The sequence below is a fragment of the Chrysochloris asiatica genome, unplaced genomic scaffold (genome assembly GCF_000296735.1).
Source record: "Chrysochloris asiatica unplaced genomic scaffold, ChrAsi1.0 scaffold00209, whole genome shotgun sequence".
In the NCBI taxonomy this organism is placed as follows: Eukaryota; Metazoa; Chordata; class Mammalia; order Afrosoricida; family Chrysochloridae; genus Chrysochloris; species Chrysochloris asiatica.
In genome coordinates, this window is record NW_006408727.1 from 922311 (window position 1) to 934664 (window position 12354).

Below are 12354 nucleotides of genomic sequence, written 5' to 3' on the forward strand. Positions count from 1 at the left end.
GAGTGATAGAAAATCATCTCTTTGAGCCTACATATCTTCAAATTGTACCTTGAACACCTAATTCAGCCAAAAGCAAGATGTTCAATTAATATGGAAAATTGCAGAACCACGTCAGATCCCATCTTCAGTAGCTGTTGCATCAATGGCATTTCTATGGTCTTTTTCAGCCAGTTTCTTAATTCTTCAAAGTTGACAGTCTTCCCCGTTGGCCTTCCCAATCTTCTTAAAGATCAAAAACTGTTGTATTCCCACAAATTTGCTGCAAAGTCTCAATGATTTGGGCATCTGCCCACTTTTATTTTGTTAAACATTTTATGTTGGCCCTGACCTCAAATCGTATTTTTCTATGGCACAAAAAATATCTGTTTTTGCAAGGCACCCTAATAAGACTAAGAAATTCTTGTCTGGAAGTACCCACTTATGAGCAATACTGTCAATACCCCAAACACTGCCTCGGACCCTCTGGGTTACTGGCAGGTCAGTCCCTGACAAAGGCCAAGACCTTACCCCAGTGGGTCTCCAGAGGGAGAACTGAGGCAGACTGCCTTATGCCGGCTGAGGTCACCAATGAGTTAGAGTGCTTACTAACAAAACACTCAAGAAATCCAATCTGTACTCATTTTAGCAAGAGTGAGACTTTTTTTTATTCGATTTTGCAAAATCAGGAGCCAAACCTAGAAGACAGGGCAAATGTGCTGCGCAGCAGCTTTGCAAATAATTTTATCTCCTAGCTCGAAAGTCCCTCCACAGGTTCCTGGATGACTGAGTACTATGGGGCGAACAATCTTCCTGACATGACCTACTACCCCTTGACAGTTGCATTCTTATTCAACGTTGGAACAGGATCCTTTCCCACCTCCCCCAATTCCTCCCTCTCACATACACCAGGGACACAAGGGACACAGGCAGGCTTGTTGCTCTGTCAATCAACAATCTAGGTCTGGTCTAGCAATTTCCTGCACTCCCTTATTCTTGAAGATGGGCTACCTTGAGAATTTATTTCTCACAGATTGCAGAGACATGTTTAAAGAGGTTTTGTTTTGAATAAACTCATATGAAGAGGATCCCTAGAATGAAAACTTTCTATTTACCCTCGTACAATGTTGTTGCTATTAAGTGCTGTTGAGTTGGTTCCAATTCATACCCACCCTATATAGAGTTTCCAAGGAGCAGCTGGTGGTTTGAACTGTCAAACCTTGTGGCTAGCAGTCCAGTGCTTACCCATTAGCACCACATCGTACTACAGTGCAGTGAATTAATATAGATGGCCTTTCTAGCTGTTCCTAGTGCAGTGCTGCAGAATAATGCGCTGGGCTACAAGGCTGGTTTGAACCACAAGGTCGGCGGTTCAAACTCACCAGCTGCTCCCCAGAAAACCTGTACAGGGTTACTATGATCTGATCTTTATGACTGTCACACAATAACTGGGTTTTGTAGTTCTTAAGTGCCGTCGAGTCAATTCCGACCCATAGCGACCCTGTATAGGGTTTCCAAGGAGCAGCTGGTGAGCTTGAACCACTGATGTTGACTGGGTGGGATTATACAAATAATGTGCTTTTAGCCCATCAAGGGGATTGGACAGCATGCTGCAATGCAAGTAAGGACATGGGACTTTTATAAGAGTAGGACCATACAAGTAAGATGTATGGGACCCTAACAAGAAGATTGGTCAGTATTGCCATCCTGCTATGCTTAAAGACAGACACAAAAGAGAGGAGAAGCTGTAACAGGAAAGACAGGGAGATGATAGTGTAGCAATGCCGGGGTGAGAGCAGCACGAGACGGCTGCAGTGGGGCTGGCTTAGAGTTGTAACGCTGGCCCAAGAAGGCCCAAACAGGGTCCCTCAGCCGAAGACGAGAAGGTGTTCTGATCAAGAACTGTATACTGAGCTGTTCCTGTTACTTCTGAGTCATTTCAGATCCTGTTCCTTCCCTTATGGTTCGTGAGTTCTGTGAGACATTGCAGCAGAATGACAAAAGCCAAAGACTGGATGGAGAGACTGAGGAACCATCTTTGTGCTGAGCCTTATTACAGAAATTATTAGTTTAAACTCTTTATCTTAACTCCACACATGAATATGTTGTACTAAAACTATTTAAGACCACAGACTGAAACAACAAAGTCCCCTTAGGGTAGTCTTAAAAATAGATTTTCTGCCAGATTCTAATTGTGTATTTAGTGTCACAACCCTCCCTTACCAGATAACAATGTGGCGAAACTGGTTATGGTAGCTACTGATCTCTAAACCCGTACACAGAATCATCTGGAGTTCATTAAAGCAGATTCCCAGGTCCTACCTCGAAGAGTCCAATTCAGTAGGTCTGCGATGGGGCCTGTGAGCCTGCATTTCTAATAAGCTCCTAAATGACAGTGATCTTGCTGGTCCACCAAGATATCTGTCTCCCTGCTAACGATCCCTAAGGTTCTTGCCCTCTTAGATTGTTAATGTTGCTATAGTACCGGAGGACATTAAACTGTGAAAGCCATATATGAATCAGTGGACCCAGGGAAACATAATTCTTGTGATGTAAAAAGTCATCCATGATAATGTTTAATGTATTCATTTTATATAAAAATCATGAAAGTGCCATAAACCTGATTCCAGACGAGATACTAAGTAAACGCAAAGTTAAAATATTTACCTTTACTAATTAATCCTTGAGTTATCAGCATACTTGTTGCAGCCAAAGGCACAGCTATTAAGGAAAAAAATAACTAGTTACCAACAATCAAAGGATACATTTAACTGCATTCATTACATAAAAGTATCAGTAAAACTAAATATATTGCAAAATTGAGATCTGTAAGAGAGTTTTCCATTTTAAAAAGGTATACAATATACAATCACTGGAAAAACAAAAGGATTTTAAATATTTAAAAGCATTGAAATATTAAACAATTCAAGAATCAACTTAAACATAAATGACTCCAGAATAACACTCATAAATATTATTTATCATTTAAGACAACAGTCTCATAAAATAAACATCACCAATGAGTACTGTGCTCCAGTCAACATTCACTCTGAAACAAATATGAGGAGGTAAGGGGGAGTAGGGAAGCTAGATTGATAGAAACAGAGCCACCAAAGGAAATAATAAGAATGCTGACACACCATGAAAATGAATCCAATGTCAACAAACAATATGCACAAAAATTATTAAATGGGAAATTAATTTGTTATATGTAGACTTTCACTAAAGCAACACAAAAAATATTATTAAAAAACAGTAAGTAGTAGAGGGGAAAAAAGAGTAATAAAGAGAAAGAGGCAGAAGCAAATTAAAAACAAGAGCCACTACTGGCTAGTAATGAAGTTCCATACACCGTGTCTTATATGTATTATCTCATTTTACCTACCTTATTTCTAAGGTAAACTGTGTTATTACCCTCCCCCTTTAAAGATAAGGAAATTGAAGGTTAAGAGATGATAAATAATATGTTCAAGGCCATACAACTAGTTAAAATGACAGGTCCAGCCAGGATTCTAACAATCTGTTTGATAGTAGATTATAAGCTTTTAAGCTCCATGGTGCACTAAATGTACCAAAGATAAATTTGTCTACAATCATTTGGTAATGGAGGCAAGAATTAAAAAGATATACTTTATATAGTATTGTTCTTTCTTCTAAACCAGTGAACTCCTTAAGACTATGTGAAATTATGTTTATCTGTGTCTACATATTAAGGAGCTCTGGTAGCATAGTGGTTACAAATCACTACTAACCTCAAGGTTGGCAGTCGGAAACTACCAGTCGTTCCACAGGACAAAGATAAGGCTTTCTGCTCCTGTAAAGATGTACAACCTCAGAAACCCTGTACCGGATCACTATGAGTCGGAGCCGACTCCACGGTACGTAGTAATAACAAAAAACGTCTACATATTAGGATTCCTGATGTGGCACTGTGGGTCAATGTGCTAGATGGCAGAGTTGGTTTGAACTGCAAGGTCAATGGTTCAAGCTCCCCAGTCACTCCTCAGAAACCCTATACAGAGTCGCTGTGAGTCGGAACTGACTCAATGACACACACAACATATTAATGCACAGTGAAGACGCCAATCTTAAAGGGGTTCATAACTTAAAAACAAGATCGCTGCTCTATACACTAACTTCATCCAATAGAATTTTCTGTGATGAAAATATCCTAAATTATTGATTAGGTAGTATACAGAACAGAGTTTACATAGGTCTCTGGGTAACAAACAGTTTGTGGTTAACTAACCTAAAATTTGACAGTTCAAAGTGAATCAGCAACCCTGTGGAAGGAAGGTCTGGCGATCTGTTCTGTAAAGATTATAGTCAAGAAAAGTCTATGTACAGTTCTACTCTGTAACACAGGAGATGGCCATGAGTCAGAGCTGACTAGCTAGCAACAGTCAACATAGCTGGCCTGAGATTGCTGTTCTTAGAAAGGTCTGCTTGCAAGGTGCAAAAGTGGTCCTTTGGTTACCTACAGAGGGGCTCACTGTGCCTAAATCGCTTGTACAAACAAGGTTTTTGTTGACCATCTGCATTCTTTTGTGAGTGTGGAAGTTGGGTATGTGCTATATTGGAGTCCTGGTATGGCGCTATAGGTTAATGCGCTACACTGCAAGGTAGGTTTGAACCACAAGGTCGGTGGTTCAAACCCACCAGCCGCTCCTCGGAAACCCTATACAGGGTCACTATGAGTTGGAATCAACTCAAGAGCACAGAGCAACAACAACAATAAAGTTGCCACATGGCCAGCCCCAAATAGAAGCCTGGGGAGCTGAGTCTCTACTGAGCTTCCCTGTAGATAAGACTTCACACATGTCATTACAGTTTTTTGCTGGAGGAGGTGAGCGTGTCTTGTGTGACTCCAGTGGGAGAGAATTCCCAGAAGCCTGCACCTGGTTTCCTCTGGGGTTCATCCCACCTGCCTTCCCCTTTGCTGATTTTGCTTTGTATCTTTTCAGTGTAATAAATTCTAGCCCTGAGTACAATTACATATTCGGTTCTTTGAGCACAACTACTTAATCACCAAATGTGGGTGTCTTGGGACTCACAGTCATGTAGCCACTGACTATATGTGGCTACTGAGCACTTGAACGTGGCTAGTATAATGAAGGAATTTTTTCATTTTTTAACTTAAATAGCTACATGTGGCCACCCCACTCCACTGCACAGTGCAGCTCCCAACCTGAGGTCAGCATGAAGCATGCAGGGGCTTCAAAAATTACACGGAAAAATGGAACAGAAACATAATGGAAATTTTCTACAAACTTTCTGAAGCTCCCTCACATTCTGTAAAGAGCCAGATGATAACGATTTCTGGCTCTGTTGGTCACAATGGAAATATTAAAGTACTGTTTTAAAGCACAAAGCACCCAGAAATGCATAGAAAAATTACTTTTCTCCCTTCACAATGGCAAAATGCTACTCTAAATTCATAACCGTTTTCAATTCATATCATTATTCATAGTAGTACATAATAAAATGACTTAGTCCACATAGTTGTTAAGTACTGTGGAGTCGGTTCCGACTAATAGTGACCCTGGTGTGGCGCTATGGGCTAATGTGTCAGACTGCAAAGTCGTTTGAACTGCGAGGTCGGTGGTTCAAGCTCACCAGCTGCTCGTTGGAAACCCTATGCAGGGTTGCTATGGGTCGGAATTGACTCAACGGCACTTCACAACACAACCACCTTATATAAAAGGAGCTTATATAAAAACACCTTATATAAAGAATGGTCCTAGATCTACACTAATTTTAAATTATGATGAATATATTAAAATGCCACTGAGTCAGTACCAACTCACAGCGACTCTGTATAGCATTTCTGAAGAGCAGCTGGTAAGTTTGAACTGCTGACCTTATGGTCAGGTGCTTATCCTATGGCACCACACCAGGACTCCTATGATGAGTATATGCAAAAGATCTTTAAAAAAGAAAAATTGCCTTAGTGTTTTTCCTACAATTTGTACACATTTCCAACAGTTTCATTTAATCAATATTCACAAGCTGATAATATTCAAAATAACATGGACTCCATCACACAAACACATACATATACAGATATACATTTTTAGTCACATACTGCCATTAAATATCACTGTTAATTCTATCTCATGGAGATTGATCCCATATGTTGCATAGTAAAACTAGTCCAAAAGGTTCTCTTGGCAGTGATCTCTATAGAAGCAGATCATCAGGCCTTTCTTCCACGGTGACACTGGGTGGGTTCGAACCATCAACCTTTAAGTTAATAGCTGAGCACAAACCATTTGAACTAGCTAATGGTCTTATATATTGCACAGAATGTCCTTAATTGAAGATACCAATGATAAAGTACAATGCATGGCTACTAGCGTTTCTGATAATTTTATGTACAATTTCCTTTGTTCTATGGCTACAGCTAAGGGCTTAATATTTTCAATGCTTAATGTGATTACTACATGAAACACCTAAGTTATCTGTTTTAAGACTATCAATAATTTTCTGGCTACTACAGTAAAGATTTACACCCTCGGAAACCCTGTACAGGGTCGCTATGGGTCGGAACCGACTCAATGGCACTTAACAACAACAACAACAACCATTTCCCAGTACTGTAGATATGACATATAACTAACAAGACACTTTAGCCTGTTCTTATTACATGCACATGCTTTCTGCTCGGCAACTTATGGTTCATCTATTCTAACACACAGTAATTGCTTAGTCTTCTACACGGCACGTAACAACAACAACAACTACTGTTTATATATCAATGTCCTGAATTGTTGTTGCTGTTAAAGTGCCACCAAGTCAGTTCTGACTCATAGCGACCCTGTACAGGGTTTCTGAGGCTTTCAATCTTCATGGAAGCAAAAAGTCTCATCTCTTTCAGGCAATACCTTGATTAGCATACAACAGTCAGGCATACATTTGTATCCTGCAGACTGATCACTTCTCTTTAATGTACTTTTAGCACCAAGCTGATGTAGCTATTTAGAATGTTAAACATGTAAGGAAACAGCCAGAAATAAATTTGGACATTAAATCTATGTAGTCTAACATTACAGTGATCTCAAATGACATCTAAAACACTTTTCTCTTTTTCTTAATTCCTGTGTCATCAACAGACTTGAAAACAGATCATTTTATTCTATTTCCACTCCACAATCTTCACAGATAAATAATCTGTTGCCACAGGATAGCAGTCTCTGAAAACTTACTTCCATTCTACATTGTCGTTACGTGCCGCCGAGTCGCTTCCAACTCATAGTGACCCTACAGTTTCTGAGGAGCAGCTAGTGAGTTCACACCACCAATCTTGCAGTTTAAACTGACCTGTAGTACAGAGCTTATCCTACAACATCACACCAGGACTCCATTTCCATTCTGTACGCCATGAGAGTTTTTTTTCAAGCCTTTGGCTTTTAAGAATCTAAAACAAGTCTTCTTAAATGGAGGTGTATATTATTATCACCTACCATAATATTCCCTACATGTAATGCATACACACATCTGAAGTGCACAGGATGTCTAAGGTGAGAGAGTTGCTCGGTTTGCAAAAACCACATAATGCAAATGCTGTTTGGATTAAAATATGGTAAATTTTGCTCAGGGTTTTTCGAGCTTGAAAGTTCTGTGAGTCTCTGAATATTAGACCTGAGGCTACAATGAAAAATATTCTATCAGAGCCCCTATTATTGCAAGTGTTCTTTCTTGGTCTGTTCATTCTTTTACTACCACTTGTTCCCCTATCCACGGATACTACCCAAACTTTATCATTTATTCTACCATTCCTAAATATTAACCATTAGATAGAAAGACAGTAATGTATCAGTTTTATGCTTTTATTTGTATACTACTTTGGTAAATTCACTAATAAAAATACAACAAAACCCCCAATTTCTTATGTATTCCTTTGGTTACACAACTGAATATTGCATCATGAACTCAGAATGTCCAAATTAAACTTGCTTCCTGCTTCAAACAGGAACTTTTTCAAGCACTACTTTTTGATCAGTAATGCTGCTGCTCTTTAGTCTCCTAGGCAGGATATCCTGAAGCTGCTAATTGACTCTTACCTTGCCTCCATTCCCCCTTGGCCAGTCTATTTCACAATCCTGTTATGTACCCTTTAAAAAACTTCCCTCATTGCCATCCACCTTCTCCACTCAAAATGACACTACCGTCAACTACAGCCCACCCCCCCACAATGACTGTGCCTGGGTTATGGCCATAACCATAAGGATTTCACTAAGGACAATATCTCATCCTTCTTACCCTGCATATTGTTAACTGGTTTCCTTAAATTAGAAAAGAAAAAAATTATATATCATCTCTGCTCAAAGACCTAAAATATACAAGCGGCTGTAAAAAGTTGGTGCAAAACTAGAAATAAAAGATAATGGAATTTTTCTATGAACTTTTGAAGCCCTCTTCAAAACTCTCAATGGTGAATCAAAAAGTTCTTGGTATTGTGGCGTATTTTCTCCCCAACAGGAAACATCTGCTCCATTTAGATCTGACGCAAGACTGGTGATGAGATCAGATTATTGCACTCTGTGTCTCTGCTATTCTTCCTTTTCTAAATGTTCCCTTCCCTTTCTCTTCACTCATTCAGTCATATGAGTTGTTAAGTCTCATTTGTTTAACAAAGCCTTTTTTAGCTACGTAAATTCAAAGTCATTTATCTTTTTAAAATTCCTGTTGCATTTTATACACTTAAGTCTTTCTCTACTTGTTCCATTCTTGCTATTTCAACTACACCATACAATTAAAAGACTGTCATATAAAGCTTTTAATCACAGTAGCCTGCACACTTAAGCACAAATACTAGGATGAATGATGAAAATGTACATTTGTTCAAGTGTGTAAGTCGTCCCCCTGCCCCCTTTTTAATTCCATCCTTCTTTTTTGTTAATATTGCCTTACCTGAATAGATAACAGTCAGGCAAGACAACACTATGGTTTTGTTGAAAGTAAGGCTATAATTTATGTTACTTCCAACATTCTCTGTATTTAAAAAATTAAATTTTCATATATAAACTCCCTAGGCAGAAATCAAGACCTAGCAAAATAATAACATTTCACACTGAGATAAAATGGAAATTAACCAGTTCTTACTACGTACTGGTTAAAAATACTACAGTTAAAATCATGAGTTTGTTTCAGACAGACCAGGCTTCAAGTCTAGAAATCACAATTCACCAGCTATGTAAGACTAGGCAATTCATCTAATATCTTTAAGCCTCAATTTCTTTATCTATAAAGTGTAGATTATTATCAACCTTACTACACTGTTTGATTTATACTCAATAAGTGCTGTTGTAATTGACAAAAATTATCCTATGGTCTCTTAAAGCATTCTGGAAATCATTGCTTTGAAATGTATACAATTCACCTTTATCTGCTTCATCAACCCCCTTTAGCAATCACCACAGCATGTCAACAATTTGTTCTATACAGTTACTATAATTTCAGGTACTGAAGGTCAAATGTTGATTCGAAAATTTAACTTACATCTAAACCAAAAGCTTTCATCATTGCATTCTGCAAATACTCTTCTTTCTTCCTCTGTTGGAATGTAATCAGCCCCTATGTCTTTTTACCAAGAAAAAAAAGAAAAGCATTAAAACAGACATATTAAGAAAATTAAGTCTAACAAAGAGAGCTTCGTTTACATATTAACAAAACACACCTGATTTTTCCATCAAGAAATGACGCTGACTTGTAAACTGTTAAACTCTGACGTCAAACAGCAGTTACAGCTATGATCTGCTTGTTATGACTGACTATTATATAATGTGCAAGGGGTGCTAAATGAAAACATGACACCTCTTGTTCAAATCATTATTATGAATTTCAAGATGGTAATAATACCCTGGCATTAAACCAAGTACAGGGCTCTATATAATTGCAGAAGTCATACACCCATGAAGCCAGCCCTCCAATCACTTTTAAGGCAGTGAAAGTTTCTTTCCATAGATTTCCAACTATGAAGTAACAATGGTAATGACAAACAATATATGAGTAGACACACAGGCAGTTAGGTAAGCTGATCAGGGGTGGGAAGAACATGGGAGTACACCCACATACATATGCAGGGTTGGTGGCAGCTATTCCCACATATGTATTTGCATATGCTGCAATAAACCCATATAATAGAGCACAGTCATAGAAACCTCTTTGCCATATCCAAATACCTGTCAGCACCGAGACACTGACCTTAAGGGCTAGGTATCACAATTTCAGGAACATCTAAACCAAATGGCATAACATAGCCCATACTTTGGTGAGTAGCAACTAAAAGTTTGTGAGTGGTCATCTAAGTTACAACTATAGGTCTTTTTTTCAAGAGCAAAGAAAACTAAAGATTCAAGGACACAATAGCTTAAATACACCATATCTATCATAGTCTCCACTAATCTGAGACCAGAAGAACTAGACTGTTGTCTTTGTTGTTAAATGCTATCAAGTTAAGTTCTAACTCGTATTGACCCTGTATAGCACTTCTGAGGAGCGGCTGGTGGATGTGAATGGCCTAATTTTTGGTTAGCAGTCCAGTACTTATCCTACAGCTACACACCAGAACTCCATAGTTTCAGCTAATTCAAATTCATAAAGACCACACTTACTGGTCTGTTAGAGACTGATGGAACTCTGAACACTATGGCCCTTAGATACCCTGCTAACTTAGAAGTGCAGTTACTCCCAGAGAGAACTTTTCAGCCACATTAAACACAGGCCTGTGACGTGAACAGCAGCACCCAGGAGAAAAACAATCCTCAGACCAACCTACCATATGAGGCCAAAAGGGCAGCATTTGACTAAAAGCAAAGTTAGGAATGCAGAAAAGGCCAAGAAAACTGGGCACACTGAAATGGGGAGCCCAAGGTGAAAACGGGGAGAAGGCTGACATATTGTGACTACTGCAATCAATATCACGGAACTATATGCATATAAACTGCAAAGTGGAAAACTAATCTGCTTTGTAAACTTTCACTTAAATCGCAAGTTTTCGTTTTGGGGGTTTTGTTTTGTTTTGAAAAAACTGTTTCTTCATGAAGGCTGAACAGCTATGGAAAGGACAGTGGGTATATACCCACAAATACATACATATAGGTTTGACAAAGAATATTTGGACATGGGTATTTACATTCGTGGCAAAAATACCAAGGTCAACCAGCATAACATAATCTATAGACATCCTACTTTGGTGAGCTGAGACTAGGATCTTATACGCTTGTGAACAGCCATGTAAGATGCAACTATTGGTCTCTCCCTGTCTGGAGGAAAACAGCGAAGAAAACAGAAGATACATGAAAAAAAACTAGTCCAATGGACTAACTGACCATGTGAACACCAGTCTTCGCAACACTCAGACCAGAAGAACTAATCAGTCCCCCAGCTACCACTATCAACTGCTCTAAAGGAATTACATTGGATGGTCCTGGATGTTGTTGTTATGTGCTATGGAGTCGGAAGCGACTCACAGCGACCCCTGTACAGGGTTTCCAAGGCTATAAATCTTTACTGGAGCAGAAAGCCTCATCTTTCTCTCACGGAACAGCTGGTAGTTTCAAACTGCAGACCTTAAGGTTCGCAGCCTGATTCGTAACCACTACGTTACCAGATGGTCCTGGATAGTGAAGAAAACTGTGGAACAAAACTCCAAATCAGAGAGGACACTAGTCTTACTGACTGGACAGATATGGTGGAACCCTTGAGACTATGACCTTTAGTCACCCTTGTGGTCACCCCTATAGCTCAAGTTTCAGCCAAAGGATAGGCTTATAAGGGGAACAATATCACTAGTGAGGTATGCATACCTCAGAATAATCAACCAGTGGAGACCAAGAGGACAGCATTCAGAAGGGACACAGTTCAGAAGGGTTAGGAAAGGAGGACTAGAAACAGGAAACATAAAAAGCAAATAGGCTAAGTGATGCTACATACAGGGATTATAATCAATGAGATGGCACAAAAAGCATATTAATTGTTGAATGAAAAACTGATCTGCTCTGTAAACCTTCACCCAATTTACAATAAAAAGCTTTTTTTTTTTTTTTTTTTTAAGTGTTTCTAATTGTAAAAACATAATAGTTACGGGGAATTGGTCTTGGAACATCTGCATTCGACTCTCGAAAATCAGTCCTCCCATTCATCTTCCCTGTAATAAAAAGTTTTATATTAGAAACCATGAGACAGACAAACATAAGATTAATGATACAGTAAAAACACTGGTCTATATGGCAATCAACAAATATTTATTAAACACTACATCTAAGTAAGAGCCCTGGTAGTGTAGTGGATTACACTTTGGGCTGCTGACCATAAGGTCAGCAGTTTGAATCCACCAGCTACTCCTTGAAAGACACACGAGGCTTTCTGCTCCTG

At 38.9% G+C, this 12354-nt stretch overlaps 1 protein-coding gene across 2 annotated transcripts in view; it reads right to left on the reverse strand.

Annotated features, from left to right (window-relative positions):
* OCIAD1 (OCIA domain containing 1) overlaps positions 1 to 12122 on the reverse strand; it is a 40167-nt gene extending 28045 nt beyond the window's left edge. For both annotated transcript variants that reach the window (XM_006872667.1, XM_006872666.1), the window contains exons 1-3: positions 12065 to 12122; positions 9478 to 9558; positions 2644 to 2697 (exon numbers count right to left, since the gene is read on the reverse strand). In XM_006872667.1, coding sequence (XP_006872729.1) covers positions 2644 to 2697; positions 9478 to 9558; positions 12065 to 12122 — 193 coding nt within the window. The remainder of the gene's footprint in view (positions 1 to 2643; positions 2698 to 9477; positions 9559 to 12064) is intronic.
* Between the last annotated feature and the right edge of the window lie 232 nt (positions 12123 to 12354).